Source organism: Balaenoptera acutorostrata, chromosome 11, assembly GCF_949987535.1.
Source record: "Balaenoptera acutorostrata chromosome 11, mBalAcu1.1, whole genome shotgun sequence".
Taxonomy (NCBI): Eukaryota; Metazoa; Chordata; class Mammalia; order Artiodactyla; family Balaenopteridae; genus Balaenoptera; species Balaenoptera acutorostrata.
In genome coordinates, this window is record NC_080074.1 from 106,572,676 (window position 1) to 106,594,801 (window position 22,126).

A 22,126-nucleotide genomic window follows, 5' to 3' on the forward strand; every position below is an offset into this window, starting at 1 on the left:
GGTGCGTGACTTGAGGAGAAAAATTCAGAGCTAGTTTTCCTCCTTCCTTTTAACATGTTGAGTTTAAGGTGATGGGAAACATCCAATTGGCATATGGGGGAAATGACCCTGGAGCTCAGGAGAAAAGCTAAGCTGAGGATGGGTTCGTCTGCACTTCGTTGAATCCGCGAACGCGGAACCACGGATACGGGGCTGACCCCACTACACCATTTTATAAAAGGGACTTCGGTGACTTTTGTTATCCGAGGGGGTCTTGAAGTCAATCCCCTGACAACACGACTGTATGGAGAAAGGCATGACCTTTGAGACTGCCTGAATGAGGTCCAGGATGGAGAAAGCTGAAAGGCAGAGGAAGGAATGAAGGAAGGTAAGCAAGTCGACACCAGGCATTTAAAGGAGTTCTGAATTTCTTATGGTTCTATGTCATCATTAAATAACCAAATTCATCATTTAATGGCTGTGTATTAGGGAGGATTCCACCCGTGCGCCCCCAGGTCTAATCTGGTTGAGAAGACTCCCCAACTACAGTAAAAGATTTAAGTGGTACTTCAATTAAGTAACAGAAAGATGACCCAAGGAGGTGGTTGATAAGTGAATCATACAAACTATGGTTTCTTGAGTCAGAGTACCTGGAGAGATGCCCCCAAGCTAGGGTGTTTCAGGGAAGCCATACGGAGGAGGTGAGTTTTGAGTGGGTCATGATCGGAGAGGTTGAGTTGTCTTTGCAGGCAATTGAAAGGGCGAGATCAAAAGGGAGGAGCAGGAAGATCCTGGCAGGCGAGTGAACCAGTTTGGCAGGAGGGAAGGAGTCACTGGTTGGATGAGGTGGGGGTGGGGATCGCAGGTGAGGCTGGGGAGGCAGGTGGGAGCCAAACTGTGGCTTTAGTAAGACTTGAATGGACTTTCACGCTCAAGGGAGAGTCATAGAGTTTTGAGCAGGTGAGTGACATGATTAAATTTAAATTTTAGAACGTTAATCTGGCTCTACTTTAAAGGTGAAAGCTATAGGGCTCAGGGACCATTAGTTCAGCCCCTCCTCGCAGGTGAAATACATACGTGAGAGATTAAGCCTTTTCTAAGAGACAGCCAAATTTCCTGGCTACTAATATAACTCACTTTCCACAATCTCTAAAATGTTAAAATTAGCCTTACAGCCCTCTGTGGGAATAGGTACACTACGGAAGGCAGCTCTCTACTGAGACAGGAGGCTGTGTGTGAGGGTGTGCTAAGACTTTGTGAGGTGCCTGGACTTCAGGTGTGCAGACAACTTAAGTGAGAGAATAATGGTTCTGTGTCACTCCAGCTCCAGCTGGGTTCCTGGGCTGAAACGAGGAGCACCCACGTCAGCGTGGTCAGGCAAAGGGGTAGGAAGGGCAACTTGAGTAGGAGAGAGAAGCAGTGTAATCCGCCTGGATGAACAGTTAGATTTGAATTCTAGTCCTGGTTAGCGGGGTTTATGGAAGAAACCACACTTTTGTCACACCCCTTCCAAGGTTCAAATAATTGTTTTTAGCTGATCTTATAGAATTTGTATTTCCCAAAGAAATGGTGTTAGAAAACGGTGGTTAGTTTCCTAGATCATCCTCCAGGAACCTATAAAAATCCCATAATAGCTGAAATTACTGCATATTTTGCAAAGAGAAACACAAATATTTTTTGTCACATTAATTAATAAGCGAAACAGGTTAGCCAAACTAAGTATTGTGTGTGTTTTTAAGGGGAAACATTTAATTGGAAGATGATATGGAACTGAAGGTGGCGGGGAATCTGGAAGAGAATTTCTTTTGTCACTTCCAAGGTCATCTGAGATTCTTCCAATGTCATCTGAGATCAACAGCGCTGGCTCACAGAGAGAAAGGGAAAGAAAGTATGAGCTGTGTCTTCTGGGAACAGGATAGGATACAACTGGGGTTTGGAGGGTGAGGAGTGGGCGGGGCTGGAAAAGGCGTGGGAGGCAGCCCTCGGAGTCCGCGGGAGAAGGGAGGAGACCGGTGTCTGGGGAGGCACAGAGTTAGGGATCCATGTCCCAGGAGGTTAGGCGGAAGCCGCGGGGGGAAAAGGTGGGGCAAACGTTGAAGGGTTCAGGGTATCGGTTCCAACAGAGCAGGAGGGAGGGGTGGGTGCAAACGCGAGGCTCTAGCTGGAGCCCCAGCGCAGGGAACCCCGAGGAGATACAGAAGACCTCTGGGCTGGAGGGCCAGGACCGGCTCTGGCCCGGTGAGAGCACAGTGGACCAGAGCTAGAGAAGGAGAGAAAGAAAGAGGCCCGCCCATGTGGACGCGGAGGCAACCCTCAGATGAAGAAGGCAGCCTGGGGGCGAGGGTGCTGAGGAGGGGCCCTCGGCCACCACCAGGGCTCCCCGCCTCCAGGACAGTCTGGCTGGATTCCAGGACCGGGCTGTGGTGTGGGGAGAGTAACCCAGTCTTGTCACCTTTCTGCTTCCTGCTATGTGGTGGCCTAGGCGCTGCGACTACCAGGCTGGCGGCTGGACCACGGAGAGGCAGGGAAGGAGGACAAGGATGAAGGGCAGAGGGAGGAGCCGGAAGGAGATCCGGGAAAAGGGGGGAAGCAGAGGCAGGAGGTAATGGATTAGAAACAAACGTGAAGGGAAGCAGGAAGCTTACACAAAAGAGAGGGAAAGGTGTGCAAGTCAGGCTGACCCGTGGGGAAATGAAGACGGACAGGGGAAGAAAGTCCCGAAAACGTCTAATTCAGGTGTGTCACCCTTCCCACACCTCAGCTGTCAACAGGGCATCTGCCGAGGAGCCGCGCGTTCAACACACAAAAATGCAGCCTCTGCTCCTGGGGGCGTTTAGATATGGGCTCATTTTGGTCAAAGATTAAAACACACGGTAGAATCTGAAGGTGAATTTTAAACCAGCCAATAGTTCCAGGTAATAGAAGAGCAGAACTGCGTAAGCTTGGGGCAGGGGGCGGGGGGGAGGCAGAGTGAGCCAGTGTTGGATGAAGTATTTTCTTTCATGAAAGATACAGTTAGATACACATTTTAAGATTTTTCTTTTAATGCTGCCTTATAAAAACAGAACAGGGTACCAAAATGACGGGAGTAAAGTGAGGGAGAGAATTATCCGGAGGCGCACTCCACAACGCCCCAGCTGAGTGCGGCCACCGCGCGGGTTCCGCGCCCTAAGGTCCCCGCGTGGATCCCCGAGCGGCCGAGCCGGGGCCGGGACGGGAGCGCGGGAGCCCAGTGCCCCCCGGGCCGGCAGGACGCGCCCGCAGCGCCCCGCGCGCCCCCGGGCGTCGCACGTGCGCCTTCAGGCGTGGTCTCAGCCGGCCGGGCGGGCGGGGGCGAGGGGCAGGCGGCCCGTGGGCTCTGCCCGGGTGCGGGGTCCGCCCCCTTGTCCTCCCACCTTCCCCTTTCCCCCTCGCCCTTCCCCCTTCCCCCTCAACCGCCGCCCCAGCCCCACGTGCGCGCAGCCCCACGAGGCGCCTCCAGCCCGCCAGCTTCCGAGGGGCGCGACCCCCAGCCACGTGGGGGCGGGGCCCGGCGGGGGCGGGGGGCGGTGCTCGCCCGCGGCCCCTCCTCCCGGCCCTCGGGCGCCCCTCCCCCGCCCGTGCGCGGCCCGCGGGCGGCGGGCGGGGGCGGGGGCGGGGTTGTTGTTGTGCCGAAGCCCCGCCCCCGCCCGCCCCCGGCCCATCTGTTCCCCGCGGGCCGCGGCGACATTGTGCGGGCTGGGCGGCCGGGCCGCCGCGCGATGGGCCCGGGGCAGCCGCCTCGGTAGCTCGGCCGGAGCGGCGCCGGGAGCGGGCGGGCGGCGGGCGCGGAGGCGGCGGCGCGGCCGGAGATGCGCCCCGAGGAGGGCGGCGCGGCCGGGCTGGGCGAGCTGCGCTCGTGGTGGGAAGTGCCGGCCATCGCGCACTTCTGCTCGCTCTTCCGCACGGCGTTCCGCCTGCCGGACTTCGAGATTGAGGTGCGCGGGCCGGGCCGGGGTCGGGGGTCGGAACCCGGGTGGGCTTCGGGGCGGCGGGGGCGCGCGGGGACCTCTGAGGGGCTGAGTCTGAGGGGCTGAGTGGGGGACTGAGGGCGGGGAGCGCCCCAGGGCGGCCCGGGAGGGCGGGGGTCGGGGTCCGGGCTGAGGGGACCGGGCGGCGGGGAAAGTTGGGCCGTTACTCCCGGCGGCGTCCCTGCGAGCGCGGCGCGGGGCCGGGCGGCCGGGGGAGCGGACGGCGGGCTTTGTGGGGCCGGGCAGCGGGCGGGCGCCCCTGGCCGGCGCCCCGACCCCTCCCCCGGCCGCCTGGGGTCGAGCGCGCGCGGCCGGCCGGTGCCGCGGCCCCGGACAAAGGTGCGGCACCGGCGCGGCCGGGCGGGCGAGCGGGGCGGTGGGTCCGCCGCTCGAGGGAGGCGCGCCCGGCGGCGGAGGGTGCGCGCGGGCGGGCGGCAACAATGCGGCGGCCTCCGGGTGCGGGGGGCCCGGCGCCGCACGCCGTTTTCAAAGTTGGGACGTGACTCGGACGAGCACGGCTTTTTCTAAAAACGTGAGCGGGACGATGGCTCCCGCCGACTGAGGAGGAGAAACGACAGATTAGGGAATGCCGAGCGTCAGGACTTGTGCCCCAGCCGTCCCGAGGACCCCGTGTTTCCTTTTAGTTGGTGAAAATCCTCAGCACTTTAATTCTGCTGCTCAAAATGGTGGCTGCGGTGGGAGGTGTTGTGGTGACAATGCCGTGGTGGTGCCGCTAAACTTGCCCCTGCCCCATTTTCTCCCTGAAACGTAATAGGACTGAGGTGCTGCTGAATTACGGGTTTAGAGTTTAAGAACCCAGTCTAAAAATACTGTGGAAAAATTTCATCTTGCAAAAATCCATGTATTCCGATTTTGCTGACGGAAAAATAGAAGTAATCTTGCCCGAAGTTGTTACAGAAGTCGAGTAATCTATAAATAACGTTTTATGTTCTAAGTAATGAACCTGTGGTTTCTAAGTATTAGCAGCTTGAATTCCTAAAGGCAGTGTAACCTGATCTGAGAGGTCCAATCTGTGTGTATAACAGAAATGAAAAATCGTTGTTACAGGTGAATAATCAGGGCCACTTGAGATGCTTGTGTTCTCTTCGGAGCCCAGTATTTCTTGGAAGTGACACTTTTTTGGTGGTGGTTGTAGTTAAAATGTGTGCTATTTGAAGTGTATACAACACGAATGAATATTTGGAATCCAACGTGTACGTATTTTGGTAATTATCCGTATCTGTTTATAATTTGGAGATGTTGTTCCCTAGATGGATACCTAAGGATAGTGACTTTTACCTCTGCAGTCCTTGTGTAATCCTTTTCACATGTGTTTTGATGAATGCAAAGTTTAATAACAAAGTTTTCAGTAATTGTCAGAAATTAAAAATTTTAAAGTAATTTTTAGGCTTCTAGCAAATTTGACTCCGTTGAGTGCAGAACTCACTGAGAACATGATCAATTTTGATTCTCTAAGTATAAGTAAATAAATTTATTTTTATTTTGCTTAAGTGATTTTTTTTTTAATCTAATAGTCTGTCCTGCAAGTTTGAAAAACAATCCCTTGGTTAGAGTTTATGATGCACTGGAAGAGCCTTTTTAAAAACAAACAAACAAGAAACAATACTACTCAGTTGGACAGCTGCAAAGGCCCTATAAAATCTTAATTTACTGCAACTTTAAAAGATAGAAATGATGAATAATACCAAGTGGTAGAAGCTGGGTATCAGCTTTTTTAGGAAACCACTTTTCAGCTGTGGGAAAGAACTCATCTTACCCTTGACCACCAAGCTAAACCCATGGATTTATAGAAAATTTAGGAAGCAGAATCTTCAAGGACTTGGCTTCTATTTATCTAAAGCAAGGCAATCTCTTAGATAGCTGAAGGGCTGGGAGCATTCATGCTGCAATTCTGCAAGAGGTCAAGACCTCCCACTTAGAGAACTGGTCCCCAAAGCATGGATATTTTTATTTTTGCATGTAAGAAAACCTTTTTACTCTGTTAATTAGCCTTGAATGTACAGGATTTCTTTAGAAGAGTCAATATACCAGATTCTTGTTTTTTGGGATATGTTTAGGGACTTGTATGTTGCTGCCCCCCAAATACGGGTCCTGTAATCACCAGACCAAAAATCTGCGAATGTGTAGATACGCTTTAAGTTCAAAATTTCTGATTTTAAAAACAATGCATAATCATTATATAAGACTTGAGAATCATTATAGGTAAGAGAATTAAATCACCCTTAATCCTGCCACTCAGAGATAAAAGCTGTTAACTGTTAACATTGTATCCCACCACTCAGGGATAAAAGCTGTTAGCTGTTAACGTATTTAGAAATTCCCAAACATGCTCACACATGTATTTGTGCCCTGGATTAAATGGTGTTTTAATTTTTCAGATGAGGAGATTGAGGTGTAGCTGGACAACAGTAGATGAAGGATACTGAATTCAGTAGTTGGTATTATGAAAAGTCTCTAACTAGCTGCTTAACCGGATGGATTACCAAAGAAGCTCATGGCATACCTTCTTTGCCTCAGAGGATTATCAAATTCAGAACCACTTCATTTATATCAAGTGTTCTAGAATTGTTTTAACATTCTAGTGGGTTAGGCTGGTTACGTTTTGTCCTGATTCGAGAATGAAGAATGGTGAATTGATCTCCCGAAAGATTTAGTACTGGGACTTCCCTGGTGGTGTAGTGGTTAAGAATCCGCCTGCCAATGCAGGGGACATGGGTTCGAGCCCTGGGCCGGGGAGATCCCACATGCCGCGGAGCGACTAAGCCCGTGCGCCACAACTACTGAGCCTGCGTTCCTGAGCCTGTGAGCCACAACTACTGAGCCTGCGTGCCGCAACTACTGAAGGCCACGTGCCTAGAGCCCGTGCTCCACGGCAAGAGAAGCCACTGCAATGAGAAGCCTGCACACCGCAACAAAGAGTAGCCCCCGCTCGCCACAACCAGAGAAAGCCCACGCGCAGCAACGAAGACCCAATGCAGCCAAAAATAAATAAATAAGTAAATTTGTGAGGGGGGAAAAAAAAGATTTAGTACTAATTTTTTTTCCGCTAGCTAAGTGATCTTTATACAGTGAATAGCGTGTCTTACTTAACCAGAGTAAGGTAAGGGACGATAAACCATCTTCAGTAATCTGGTCTGGAGTTAATCAGGGTGGGTGTAGGGTTGCAGGGGGAAATCCCATCATAAACATTTTGGGCATATTTTCTCTAGAGAAGAAACCATGGGGCCTCCAGGTGGTTATTTGAAAATGGTCATGTAGAATTGTCTGGTTCATATAGTAGCGGCATGATGAAAATAATCTGATGGTCCTGTCTACTTTTTTTTCTTGAGCTTCCTGCTTTGAGTACAGAATCCTTTGCCTTCCTGGTTGTGGTTGTATGTGGGTTAAGTCCCTCACCTCATCAGCATGATGATCTGGGGGCAGTGTCTTTAATTCAGATTCCTGTTGGTGTTTCCTTGGATCCAGCCTCTTGAATCAAGAGCTCTAGGCATGAATTATTAAACATGAAAGTAAGTGATAAAACTTGCTGAGAGTAACTTATTAGTACATGAGGCCTATCAGTGGTCTCTGAGCCTGGGGCCTAAGGATGGGTTATAGGAGATTTTGTGTTGGTGTACATATGTGTACTTTGTCACTTTCATCAAACTTTGAAAGAGATCCCAACCATACAAAGGCTAAAAGGCCTTAAACTAGATGAAAGATTTAAGTTGGCCTTGAATAGGGGAACCAGAAGGCTAGTTTCACAACACAAGATGCCCTGGACCAGGAGTTAGGAAACTTGAATTCTTATTACTAGCTTTGCCCCTACCTACCTCTGTGACCTTCTGCAGGTCAAATAGCCTAATAATGAAAAAGGACACTTGTATAGTACTTTGTACATTTTCCAAATGTTATTTTATTCATAGCCATCCTTAACCATCACTGGGAGGTGGGAATTATCCTAATTTTGCAGATGAGGAAATTGGAAGGTTAGAGAGGCTAAGTTTCTTGCACAGGCTCTCACCTGGATCTCAGGTTCTTTGGTACCAAGTTCTTTGCTACTGCTGCTACATCGCACTGCTTCTACTTTAATTTTCACCATCTATAAAATGAAGGGCTAGACATAGAAGTAATGGCCAAGATTCCACAGTGCAAATGTACAGTTCTTTGGTTCTTAATAACGTGGGGTACAGAAGATCCTTTTTAAAACTTCTGCTGGGGCTTCCCTGCTGGCGCAGTGGTTAAGAATCCACCTGCCAATGCAGGGGACACGGGTTCGAGCCCTGGTCCGGGAAGATCCCACATGCTGCGGAGCAACTAAGCCCGTGTGTCACAGCTACTGAGCCTGTGCTCTAGAGTCCCCGAGCCACAACTATTGAAGCCCGCGTGCCTAGAGCCCCTGCTCGGCAACAAGATAAGCCACCGCAATGAGAAGCCTGCACACCGCAATGAAGAGTAGCCCCAGCTCTCTGCAACTAGAGGAAGCCCGCGCACAGGAAGGAAGACCCAACACAGCCAAAAATAAATAAATAAAATAATTAAGAGAAAAACCAAAACTTCTGCTGAATACAGAGGGTCAAGTTCATGATTTCATTTGTTTCTTTCAGCAAATAATTATTGAGCATCCATTATGTGCTAGATGCAGTGTATTAGGTGCTGGAGGTACAGATGTGAACATAACAAAAAAATACCTGCCCTCTTCAGTGGAAGGAGACAGATAATAATAAACAAATTGGCATAGAGAGAGCCAAGTTGAGGGGGTAGGTTGTTGGAATTTAAAATAGGGTGATTAGGTGTGGGTGGCCTCATTGAGAAGGATGGCATTTGAGCAGGACTGAAGGAAATAGGGGATTTAAGATTATTTAAAAACTAGTAGTTTGTGGGACTTCCCTGGCGGTCCAGTGGTTAAGACTCCACGCTTCCACTGCAGGGGTGCAGGTTCGATCCCTGGTCAGGGAACTAAGATCCCGCATGCCGCTTGGCGCTGCCAAAAAAGAAGAAGAAAAATTAGTAGTTTGTCAGAGTAACCTATTGAATGGAAAATACCAGATGATAAATGTCTTCTAAGGCTCAGGGTGTGCTCCTTCTCTGAGGAGGGAAGGCCAAGAACAGGATGGGAATTCCAGAGGGGCAGATCTTGAAACCCACAAAAGGGGACTCTTCCGTGAGAGTGTCACTCAACCCAAAGTGAACACTGGATCCTTTTCTGCTTAGACCAGTGTCTTGAAGAGGAAGTCCTCTAATTCATCTTCACTTACCTGCACGTGAAGCTTCAAAACTTCAAACTGGGAGCTTCTCCAGTTGTAGAAAGGGTAATAACCTCTCATCTCTGAAGGACAGCCCATGTTAGCACCTGGCTTGCTCTACCACGGAAGTTCAGTTTGGTCTTGCTTAATTTTCTGGAACACAGAGGGGAAGCCTAAAATACGACCTGGCAGCATGGCAGCATTTGGTACAACTGCCTATCTGCCCTTTGATCAGGAGAGGCCGACTGCTGGATTCTCGTGGTGTGTTGGGCTGGGGGTAAGAATGAGGAGCTCTGGCAGAGTGCTGGAAAACCGCCAGTGTGCATGGTGGTTTAGGTAAAAGGTGGGTGTGGACAGAGCCCAGGGGGACAGAGGGCACAGCTTCTGACTAGATGGTCTTAGATCTAGTTGATGGGATTGAAAATACTTTCAAAAGGGATCAAGCAGAGAGAGCCAAAAACCTGGACTGTGGGCCACCTCTGTCATTAACTGAAGCTGTGATCTTAGGCAAATCACTTGGTTTCAGATGCCCCAATCTATAAAAAGGCAATTGTGGACTAGGTGATTCCTAGGTTTTTCCTCTGTCCAACGTGCTATGATTCCCTTTGGAGGTTTCTCAGCATGCAGGGCACAGGTAACTGATCCAGAAAGCCACCGACCTTCCTGGTTAGGACCAAAGTTATGAGCTGTGTTGGGGTCCGTGTCTTACAAATTAATTTTGTACCAAAGCTGCGAATCCATACTTGATGTGTTTGTGGATTATATGAATTTGTTTCTCTGTGGAGATCTTGTCTGCATATACGTTACTTTGAGGGTAGCTTAATTGATGTTTTCACTGTCTTCGAGGTCCTCAAACTAAGATTTTGTATTTCGAGATTATGAGGAACTCTGGAGGATGAAGGTCTTGAATTGTGTTCTTTTCTGTTCGCTTCCGTTTGTTCACTTAAATTGAACAGCATTCACACTTAGAACTTTGAATGGAGACTGGTTGAAGGTTCTGGCCTGGGGCTCGCCTCTCATTTGACAGTGAAAGTTTCCAGATACCTGTTCTCCCCTTCCCCGTATTTTCCTGTTTCATTGGACTCTTTCTTGCATCCTTTCATCATGTCTTCTCTGTAGGAGCCTCTGACAAATACTAGTTTATACCGGAAAACTCGGGAAGGTTTTTTCTCGTAGTTCTTAGATCGAGACAGGAGTAGTTGGATGGTGGTACCAAGCTCAGGATTCTCCCAACCTCGCACTATGACATTCGGGGCCGGACTACAGCCGCGTGAGTGGCGGGGCCGCGTGCAGCCAAGGACGTGGCGCCTCCCAGAGTCCGCCCTCCTCGGTCACACGAAGAACCCCGGGCCCTGAGGCGGGCGGGGGCCCCTCCCCACAGGGAGTCCGAGCCTGTGTGCGACCCTGTGATGTTTTTGTGTGTAGGGTTGAAGGGAGTTAGTTGTGCTTGGTGTGCCGTCATCAGCAACTGCACGTCAGAAATCTGGGAAACAGATGCTTTGTTAATTCTTGGAGTCGTTTAGGGGAAGAGGATAGGTTGGGGGGGGAGGTGCTGCGGAGAGGGCGCTGCGACTCCTGAGGGACGAAGGGGGGACCTCCCTCGGGCCTCCCGGGACCGGAGACGGCAGGGGGAGGGGGGCTAGCGTGTGTGCGTGCGCGCGCCCCCGCCTGCCGGGACGCAGCCCCTCAGGCTGTAAGAGGTGTGTAACTGTTCCGCGGGGCGCGCGCCTTCCCGTGGGGTCTCCGCTCGTGCGGCACCGCGCGCGCGCGCGTCGTGGGTGCATACGCGGCTTCGTTTTGGTCGGGAGCGAAGGTTGCGTGGTGGCGGCCCGAGCCGTGTGCGGGACACGCTGCGGGCTCGCGGGCGCCCAGGAGTCCCCGCGGCCGGCGGTGTGGGGTCTGGCCCCTCCGCCCCCTCGCCCGGCAGTGACTCGGTGACGCAGCTTATCCACACTCCCGTGGAAAACGGGGTGCGGCTTATGTAGAAACATACGAAAGGTTTCGTGCCCTGATCTCGCGTGGACTGGAAGACGGGCGTTTGGCTGGTCCAGGCACATGGTCGTGTTCTGGTACGTCTCACACTGTCATGGTCACTTCAACTTTGGCCCCCGGCCCAGCCGCTACGGCTTTCCGCGGGTGGCTTGGCTGCATGAGTGCGGCCCCTGGACTGAACGTGTGGATGGTGTCACCACAGACTGTGCCTCCTTCTGTGCCCCCCTGACCCCCCACGTAAGTGAAAACAGAGGCAGTGATGGAGCCGCGGTTACTCTAAACTCTTCACGTTTTTAATGCTGAACCTTCAAATCAACTCCCGTTAATAATTGCCGAGAATGGAGTGAGTTCTTACAGCTGAGAGTGCTGTGATTGGTCGGCTGGAGGGGAGAGTGTTTTCTCCAGGCCAGGTGCTTTTCATGAACACCCCTCCCTGAGTCGTCATTGTTTCAGCAACAGTGCGCTGAGGACAGTGATTTGCTTGACAGAAAATGTGTTAAATTAGCAGACCTATTTCTTTAGCAGATCTTTTCTCACCCCCATTCCCATTGTGTTTCTTCTGTTTCCCTGGAAGGTTGTGTTTGCAGAGTCTTTTAGGTGTGGGAGACAATTTTTATAATCGGTGTCCTGGAGTTCTTTGCTTAGGGGACACGGTTATATAGGGGAAAGGTGACTTAGAGCAATTTCACTTGTGCCATAATTAAGGGATTTAATTTTTTTTTCACTCTTAGGCTGGTATTGATTTGGGTTAGTATCCCACACATTGTTAGAACATTCCCCTCCCAACCCCCAACATCCAGTAAGGGAGGCTGGGTGCCTGCTTTAACAACATAATGGAAAATGTGTCTCTCAGAAACAATGTCGAGGATACCTGTGTCCTTATACCACTAGAGTTTCATCACTTTTGGTGATGGAGCCCTCTTCATTATCTATAACTCTACTTGGATTTCTGTACTATGGAAGTCTTCAAAGTGATAGTGGAATTACAAACAAAAGGAGAATCTAAAATCCCAGTCTCCTTTCTGTCATTGTGATCTTTATTAACATTAACGGCCCCAGAATAATTGCAGAGGTATGGGACCAGGTGGCTCTTCTGCTGCTGCCCTGGGGAATTAGAGTATGTTGTGAGGGAGGAAAGGGTGAATGGCTGGGCGGCAGCGATGGCTGCAGGAGCTCAGAGGCCACAGGGCTCATGAGTGACGCGCTTCTTGCGGAAGGCAGGGCTGGGAGGGGGGTCACAGTGAGTAAGCGCGGTGCGATCAGAGTTCTCTCATTTGGAGGGCTAGTGAAAAATGAGGTTGAGAGACAGGAGGTGGGACGCTGCAGCAAGCCTGGAATGCCAGGTCCACTCGTGTTAATCTTTTTTATTCAGGCAGTGAAGTTTTAGACAAGAATGACAACAAAGTTTTAGACTTAAGAATATCTTGGGTACTAAATGTTTTAGATTAAGTCTGGTATTGGTAACTGGGCCTAACTCTAGGAGTGGAGTGGTTGTGAAATGCTGCAGGTGGCGGTAACAGGAAAGGACCTTCGTCACTGGCTTTGAATAGTGGGACTAGGTGACTGACAGTGTTGGGTGCATAAAGAGGGTGGTATCTGGTAAGGATGTTTTTGGCTGCAAGTAATGGAATGCCGTACTCACAGTGACTTAAAAAACACTGTGGACTGTCCTATAACACGTGGTCTGGAGGATCCTGGCAGGTATGCTGCTCAGTGACAGTGTCCTTAAGCGCTCAGGCAGTGGTCTGCGAGGGGTTACAGGATGGTTTGCATAGCTCCAAGGTCTGCATTGCTGAGTGATGCAGGGAAGTACAGGAAAATTACAATTGAAAATCAATTGTGGGCTTCCCTGGTGGCGCAGTGGTTGAGAGTCTGCCTGCTAATGCAGGGGACACGGGTTCGAGCCCTGGTCTGGGAAGATCCCACATGCCACGGAGCAGCTGGGCCCGTGAGCCACAATTGCTGAGCCTGCGCGTCTGGAGCCTGTGCCCCGCGACGGGAGGGGCCGCGATAGAGAAAGGCCCGCGCACCGCGATGAAGAGCGGTCCCCGCACCGCGATGAAGAGTGGCCCCCGCTTGCCGCAACTGGAGAAAGCCCTCGCACGAACCGAAGACCCAACACAGCCAAAAATAAATAAATAAATAAATAAATAAATAAGAAAAATCCTTTAAAAAAAAAAAAAAAAAAGAAAATCAATTGTACGTTGAGTTGGCAATTTGAAGAGGCTGGAGATGACTTCAGAGAAGGCTGTTGGGAAGAGGAAGAGGGAAAGGCTAAAACTACATTCTCCTGGAATGAGAGAGGAAAAGAGCTCTATAGGAGGCTTAAGAGAATGGTGGAAAAGAATGAACTTTTTTAAAAAAATTTATTTTATTTTATTTATTTTGGCTGTGTTGGGTCTTCGTTGTCGCACGCGGGCTTTTCTCTGGTTGCGGTGAGCGGTGGCTACTCTTCATTGTGGTGTGCAAGCTTCTCATTGCGGTGGCTTCTGTTGTTGCAGAGCATGGGCTCTAGGCGCGCGGGCTTCAGTAGTTGTGGCTCACGGGCACAGTAGTTGTGGCTCACGGGCACAGTGGTTGTGGCTCGCGGGCTCAAGAGCGCAGGCTCAGTAGTTGTGCCGCACGGGCTTAGTTGGTCCGTGGCCTGTGTGATCTTCCCAGAACAGGGCTCGAACCCGTGTCTCCTGCGTTGGCAGGCAGATTCTTAACCACTGCGCCACCAGGGAAGCCCAAGAATGAAATTTTTAGAAAAACGTTTTCACAAGTAATATGTAATATTATAAAAAGAAACCCCAGTTCCTCCTATGTTAATGTTTTAGCACTGTACTGAAGAGGTCAATTGTAGGACAACCTATCTCCTGCTTTTTAAAGAAGAGTCAGCTTGTTTCCAAATTCTCCCCCCGTCTTATATTAGCAGTCCTCTTCACTCTTCTATCCCCTTCTGATTGTTGGGAGTGGGGTGGTAGTGACCCCACCCCTAGGATTGCCAGTTGCTCCTTGTTTTAGCTTCCTATATAGGAAAATGAAAATGAAAATCTGGGCCCAAAAGTGTACCCCTTTTATCATTAGAATTTTAGATTTACTTTTGCCTATCTATTGATTGTTTTGGAATTCTTCAGTTTTTAGTTTCTCTCTGTTAAGTATTTAATGATTTGTAAGACTACTACTTAATGGGACTCTGATTCTCCCGTAATGGGAATTTATGTACAAATAAGATAGTCAGGTATCAATGTGATACGTTGTTTCTAATCACAGTTCCCCACGCCTGGGGAAGTGACAGCTCAACAGAAAGGAGTAGTTCTTCTGTTTATTTGTTTGTCTTATCTGCCACCTAGCTCTACAAAAATTTTTGGAGGTTATCTGGCTGCTCTACCTGCCCTTTGCCCCTTTTCCCTCCTCCCGGCTGAAGTAAGTCTATATCCTGGCTGGTAATCTGACACATCTTGCAAGAAAAGATGAACTGGATCAATCAAATTCCCATTCTTGGGATTGTAACCTAGGAAATACGAGGGTTATCAAGTTAGTGTGGAAAAGCAGTTAAAAGGTCACAGTGAGAAGCCACGATGCAAACCAAATTCTTGCATGTGAAGGAGCAGAAACTCGAGAGAGACCCAGCATTAGGGGAATTAATAGGAAGGCTCCAGCCCCAGCTCATTGGTGTCCATCCTGCAGGAACCCCCAAGCATCTGAGGGACTCTGTACTCCTTGCCCCCTCACTTTTCTCCATGTGCACGTATTAAATATTTTATAAACGTAGGCTCATACTTTTACATAGACTTCTGAATCCTGTTTTATTCAGTTAACAATATTACATGACACAGAATGCCCTTTCATAGCACACGTTATGACTTTAATAGCTGTGGAGCACTCATGCTCTGATTTATTTAACCAATCCTCAGTGGAGCATTGAGGTTATTTTTAGTTGTTTACTGTCGTAACAGCCATGAACAGAAAGAGTTTTTTCTGCCCAAGATAGGATTAGTGTTTTTGTTCATTAGACTTCTCCTATTACCCTCTATATTTGAAGTCTTAAGTCTTGAATTTTCTTCATAGTCAATTTTTATCTTGCATTTCATAACAAAAGCTAACATGAATTTGGTGCCCACTGTGGGTACTCCAGGCACTGCTTGGTGTTTCTCATGCATCCACCTATCCTTTTTTAAAACTGAGATACAATTGACACATCTAAGTGGACAACATTACTTTCAGGTGAACAGTATAATGATTCCATATTTGCATATGTTAAGAACTGATCACCACAGCAAGTCTAGTTAACATCCCACACTGCACATAGCTACAAATTTCTTTTCTTGTGATGAGAACTTTTTAAGATCTACCCTCAGCAACTTTTGCATGTACAGTACAATGTTATTAACCATAGTCACCATGCTGTACATTACATCCCCAGGACTTACTTATTTTATAAATGGAGGTTTGTGCCTGTTTACCCCCTTTACCCATTACACCCACCCCTGCTTCTGGGAACCACCAGGCTGTTCCCTGACAGTAAGTTGCAGACATGATACCCCTTACTCCTAAACATTTCTGTGTTTTTATGCCTTAAAAACACAGACATTTTCTTACATAACCATAGTGCAATTATCAAAATCAGGGAATTAATACTGAATAAAATTTCTAGATAATAGTATATCATATTGTCAACTGACACAAAAATATTAATGTATAATTTATATATTTTTATGATTTTAAATACAGTATTATTTTAGAAATTATTTTGCTGGCTAGGGTTTTCAATCTAGGATCATGTATTGCATTTAACTATTGGGTCTCTTTCAGCTCCGTTAGCCTAGAGTGGTTTTTCAGTTTTTGTCTTTCATAACCTTGACCTTTTGGAATTGGGACTGTCCCTCAATTTGGGTTTGTTGTATGCACTCTCATGATGAGATTCAGGTCCTGTGTTTTGGCAGGTGTACTAAAGAAGTGGTGTGTCCTTAGGGCATCATATCAGGAGTCACGTGATGTCACTTGGTCCCATGGTGATGGTTATTATTAACTTTCATTGCTTGGTTTGAGGTGGTGTCTGCCAGCTCTCTCCTCGGTGAAGTTACTGTTTTTCCCTTATAATTAATACATACCTGGTGGGGAGAGGCTATGTAAACATCCTGTTTCTCATCAAAATTTCACCCATTTTAATCCTTGCATGGTTCTTTGCCTGAGTCAATCAGTACATCGTAGTTGCCAAATAGTTATTTTCAAATTACATCATTCTTTTTACATTTATAAGTTGGCATTCATAGTTTTCATTCACAGATTTTAAGTGTTTGATTCAAAACTGTTTCTGGAATCTGATAAGAGTATAATTTTATAAATTTCTTGGAAATTTCATCTAAGTGGATAAGCATTTGATATAGTAATTTTCACAAAGTGAAATAATTTTTTAAAGCTTCAGATCTTATTTTTTCTTTATTCTTTGAGAAGTTTCAAACGTACAGTGAAGTTTGAAGACAAATATAGGTGAGCCCTGCATACCTTTACTTTAGATTCACCGGTTGGTAACATTTTACCACATTAGCTTTATGTTTTCTTTTCTTTTTAATTTTGATTTATTTACTTATTTTTAATTAATTAATTTATTTTTGGCTGTGTTGGGGCTTCGTTGCTGCGCGCGGGCTTTTTCTAGTTGTGGCGAGCCAGGGCTACTCTTCGTTGCAGCGCGCGGGCTTCTCATTGCGGTGGCTTCTCTTGTTGCGGAGCACGGGCTCTAGGCGCGCGGGCTTCAGTAGTTGTGGCCCATGGGCTCTAGAGCGCAGGCTCAATAGTTGTGGCGCACGGGCTTAGTTGCTCCACAGCATGTGGGATCTTCCCGGACCAGGGCTCGAACCCGTGTCCCCTGCATTGGCAGGCAGATTCTTAACCACTGCGCCACCAGGGAAGTCCCTTCTTTTTTGTTGAACCATTAGACAGTAAGTTGTCAATGTGATGTTACTTCCCTCCCCCACAAAATACTTTGCCATGTGCTTCATAAAAATAGGGATTCTCTCCCACTTGACCACATCAGCATGTTCACATTTAAGAAGATAAACAATAATTCTGTAATAATATCCATATCCAGACATCCTCACTTGTCCCCACAGTGACTTTTAGAGATGTTGTCCCTCACCTCTATCCCAGATCACACATTTGTTTGGTTGTTAGGGGGATAGTTTATTTTTTAAAAATTATTTATTTATTCATTCATTCATTCATTCATTCAGTTTTGGCTGCATTGGGTCTTGGTTGCTGTGCGCGGTTTTTCTCTAGTTGGGGCGAGCGGGCTTCTCATTGCAGTGGCTTCTCTTGTTGCTGAGCACGGGCTCTAGGCGCATGGGCTTCAGTAGTTGTGGCACGCAGCCTCAGTAGTTGTGGCTCACGGGCTCTAGAGCGCAGGCTCAGTAGCTGTGGCCCATGGGCTTAGTTGCTCTGTGGCATGTGGGATCTTCCCAGACCAGGGTTCGAACCCATGTCCCCTGCATTGGCAGGCGGATTCTTAACCACTGCACCACCAGGGAAGTCCCAGAGGGATAGTTTTTAAGTAGGTTGAAGCCAACCCATTTATCCTAGTAATGAAAAATTGGTAAAATGATTTAAATTTCAAGCTGCAAGTATATTAGGTGAAATAATAAGGAAAAAAGAGAGTTCACTGGAATAATACTGGCTCCTGTCCAGGCTGTGCTTAAGGTGTGGGCAAGCTACCTCACTGAGCCTCAGCTTCTTCGTTGGCAAGTTTCTGGCTTATTCCATAGGGTTATGCTGAGATTCAAATGAGCTGAGGCATAGGAGGGCCTGGCGCACACAGATTTCTACACCTGGTAACTATTATTAAGTTTTTTTTCTCCTTTTAGGTGTTTTTTGTTTTTTTTTTTTTGCGAGACATGTGGGATCTTCTCCTACCAGGGCTCAAACTGTGCCCCCCTGCAGTGGAAGCGTGGAGTCTTAACCACTGGATCACTAGGAAGTCCTCATTTTAAATTTTGAATTATGATAATGTTTTAACAATCATTTGGAAGAAAGGAATTAAATAATAAAGATATGTTTGTGAGATTACTCATTTACTTATTTTGAAGTCAAAAGGCAATAAAATTGTAGAAAGAAAATCAGTCACATGCTTACATGGATTAAAGTGATTGCTGAGTACAGGTTTTTAATAGTTTTATAGAGACATAATTCATATTCCATACAATTCACCCACTTAAAGAGTATAATTTTGGTTTTAGTGTATTCATAGATGGGTACAGCCATTACCACAGTCAATTTTAGAACATTTTCAGTACCTCAAAAAGAACCCATACTCTTTGCTGTTACCACCTCTATTTCCCATCTCCCTCCCCAGCCACGGGCAACCACTAATTTACTTTGTTTCTATAGATACCCTCTTCTGAGTTTTCATAATGAATGGGATCATACAGTATGTGGTCTTCTGTGACTGGCTTTTTTCACTCAGCATCATTTTTTCAAGGCTCATCCATGTTGTAGATCAGTACTTCATTCCTTTTCATAGCTGAATAATAACATCCCATTGTATGGATATATTGTACTATATTTACCTGTTGGTGGATATTTAGGTTGTTTCCACCTTTGGCTTTATGAACAGTGCTGCTATGAACATTGGTGTACTTTTTTGTGTGTGGACACGTTTTCAGTTCTCTTGGGTATATACCCAGGAGTGGAGTTGCTGGGTCATATGGTAACTGTGTTTGATCATTTGAGAAACTGCCTGTTTACCAAAGAGGCTGTACCATTTTCTGTTCCTACCAGCAGTATATGAGGGTTCCAGTTTCTCCACATTCTTGTTATCTGACTCCTTGAGTCTAGCCATCGGGTTAGTGTGAAGTAGTATCTCGATGTGGTCTTGATGTGCATTTCCCTGATGACTAATGATGTTGAGAGTCTTTTCATTTGCTTATTGGCCATTTATGTATCTTTCTTGGAGAAATATATATTCAGATTCTTTGCCCTTCTTAAAATTGGGCTGTCTGCATATTATGGAGTTATTAGAGTTCTTTATATATCCTACATATAAGTTCCTTATCAGATACATGATTTGCAAATATTTTCTCCCATTCTATGGGTCGTCTTTACTTTCTTGATGGTGTCCTTTGAAGAACAAAGTTTGTTTTTTTTTTCCCCCCATAATTTTTTCAATTTTTCTTTTTGGTGCACCACGTGGCTTGCAGGATCTTGGTTCCCCAACCAGGGGTTGAACCCAGGCCATAGCAGTGAAAGAGCCGAGTCCTAACCACTGGACCGCCAGGGAATTCCCTGAAGAACAAAAGCTTTAAATTGATCTATTTTTTCTTTTGTTGCTCATGCTTTTGGTGTCATATCTAAGAATCCTTTGCTAAATCCAAGATCATGAAGATTATACCCCATGTTTCCTTCTGAGAGTTTTATAATATGTAGTATAGTTTTATAGTATTTTGGTCTTTGATCCACTTTGCATTAATTTTTGCTTATGACGTGAGGTAAGGGTTGAACTTCATTCTGTCTCAGGTGGCTGTCCAGCTGCCCCAGCACCATTTGTTGAAAAGACTGTTCTTTCCCCATCAAAGTGTCTTGGCACCCTTGTCAAACATCAGTTGACCATGGATATATATATAGGTTTATTTCTAGACCCTGAATTCTGTTTCACTGATCTATATGTCTGTCCTTGTGTGAGTACTAACACTGTCTTGATTAATGATGCTTTGTAGTGAGTGCTGAAATTCAGGAGTGTGGGTCCTCCTCTGTTCTTTTTCAGGATTGTTATGGCTACACCAGGTCCCTTTAGAATCGGTTTGTCAATTTCTGCGAAGATAGCAGCTGGGATTCTGATACGGATTTGGTTGAATCTGTTGATCAGTGTAGGGGGTATTGCCATTTTAACAATAAGTCTTCTAATCCATGAACATGGGGTGTTTTCCCATTTTTAATTTCTTTGAACAATGTTTTATAATTTTCTGAGTGTAACTTTTTGTGCTTCTTTTTTTAAATGTATTCTGAAATATTTTTGATGCTATTTGTGAGTGGAATTGTTTTCCTTTTCAGATTGTTCATTAACATTTTGTTTTAAAATCAATTTTATTAACTGTAATTTAAATACAGTAAAGTTGCACCTTTTTAAAATGTGTTGAGTTTTGACCAATGCATGCACCCTAGTAACAACCACTACTCCAATCAAGATATAGAACATTTGGGGAGGGGGGGCTTCCCTGGTGGCGCAGTGGTTAAGAATCTTCCTGCCAATGCAGGGGACACGGGTTCAAGCCCTGGTCCGGGAAGATCCCACATGCCGCGGAGCAACTAAGCCTGTACGTCACAACTACTGAGCCTGCGCTCTAGAGCCCTCGAGCCACAACTACTGAGCCCGTGTGCCTGGAGCCTGTGCTCTGCAGCAAGAGAAGCCACCACAATGAGAAGCCCGTGCACCGCAACAAAGAGTAGCCCCAGCTCGCAGCAACTAGAGAAAGCCCGCATGCAGCAACGAAGACCCAACGCAGCCAAAAATAAATAAATCTATTAAAAAAAAAAAACCTTTTGGGGGAGTTCTCTGGTGGTCCAGTGGTTAGGACTCTGTGCTTTCACTGCCGAGGGCGTGCATTCGGGTTCCATCCCTGGTCAGGGAATAAGATCCCACAAGCTGTGCAGCGCGGCCAAAAAAAAAAAAAGGAACATTTCTGTCCCCGCCAAATTTTCTTTGTGTCCCTTGGCAGTTGACTCCCACTTTGGTCTCAGACAATCACTGATCTGCTTTCTGTGACTATAGATTAGTTGGCCATTTCTAGAATTTCACATAAATAATCTTACGGTCTGTGTTCCTTTGTATCTGGCTTCTTTCAGTCAACATGGTTTTAAGATGCATCCATATAGTTGTGTGTCTCAGTGGTTAATTTTTTAACTGCTAAATAGGATTCCATTGTATGGCTGTACTGCAGTTTTTCCAATTTCCTGTTCTCCTATTGATGGACATTTGGGTTGTTTCCAGGTTTGGCAACTATGAATATAAGTGCCGAGTATATTCACATATACATATATCACAAGTCTTTGTGTGGATATTTGTTCTCAATTCTCTTGAGTAAATACCTAGCTGTGAATTGCTGGGTCGTATGTAAGTGTATATTTAACTTTATAAGAACCTGCCAAATTGTTTTCCAAACAAATTTCCTTTTAAACTATTTTAATTGATGTATAATTTATATATATGAACACCCCCATGTTTGGTGTACATTTCTGTGGCTTTTTACAGTTGTATAACAACTACCCCAATCAAGGTATAGCACAGCGTCATCCCGCAAGAAATTTTCCTTATGCCACTGGTAATTGACCATGTTCTCTAGCCCTAGGCAGTCATTTACGCTGTCGTATAAGTGGAATCGTACAGTATGTAGCCCTTTGAGTTTGGTGTCTTTTACTTGGCAGAGTGCTTTTGAGGCTAGTCCCTGTTGTGGCATGTGTCAGCGCTTCGTTCCTTTCATTGCCCAATAATATTCCAGTGTTGGGGCAAACCAGTTTGTTTATCCATTCACCAGTAGAAGAACGTTTGAGCTGTTTCTAGTTCAGGCGATCACACATAAAGTTGCCTAAGCATTCACACACAGCTGTTAGCCTGAATACCTAGGAGTAGGATTGTTGAGTCCTGGTAAATGGGCGGTTCACTTTGGAGAACAGTTGGGCAGTTTCTGGTGTTCCCCCCAGCAGTGTGTGAGCCTCTCAGTTCCTCTGCATCCAGTGTTGGTTACCGTCAGTGTTGTTTTGAAAGCTGTTCTAATAGGTGTGTACTGCTATCTCATTGTGTTTTGAATTTACATTTATCTCCTAACTAATTGTACTTAGTGTTTTTCCATGAGCTTATTTGCCATCCATATACTTTGGAGAAGTATCTTTTAAAATCTTTTGCCCGTTTGAAAAATTGGGTTGTTTTCTTAATATTGAGTTTTGAGAGTT

The 22,126-nt window shown here is 46.8% G+C and overlaps 1 protein-coding gene across 2 annotated transcripts in view; it reads left to right on the plus strand.

Moving 5' to 3' along the window:
* The first annotated feature begins 3,804 nt into the window (after window positions 1-3,804).
* Window positions 3,805-22,126, plus strand: part of LOC103015020 (chromatin remodeling regulator CECR2) — a 154,824-nt gene continuing 136,502 nt past the window's right edge. For both annotated transcript variants that reach the window (XM_057557241.1, XM_057557240.1), the window contains exon 1: window positions 3,805-3,935. In XM_057557241.1, the coding sequence (XP_057413224.1) occupies window positions 3,810-3,935 (126 nt within the window). In that variant the 5' untranslated portion in view covers window positions 3,805-3,809. The remainder of the gene's footprint in view (window positions 3,936-22,126) is intronic.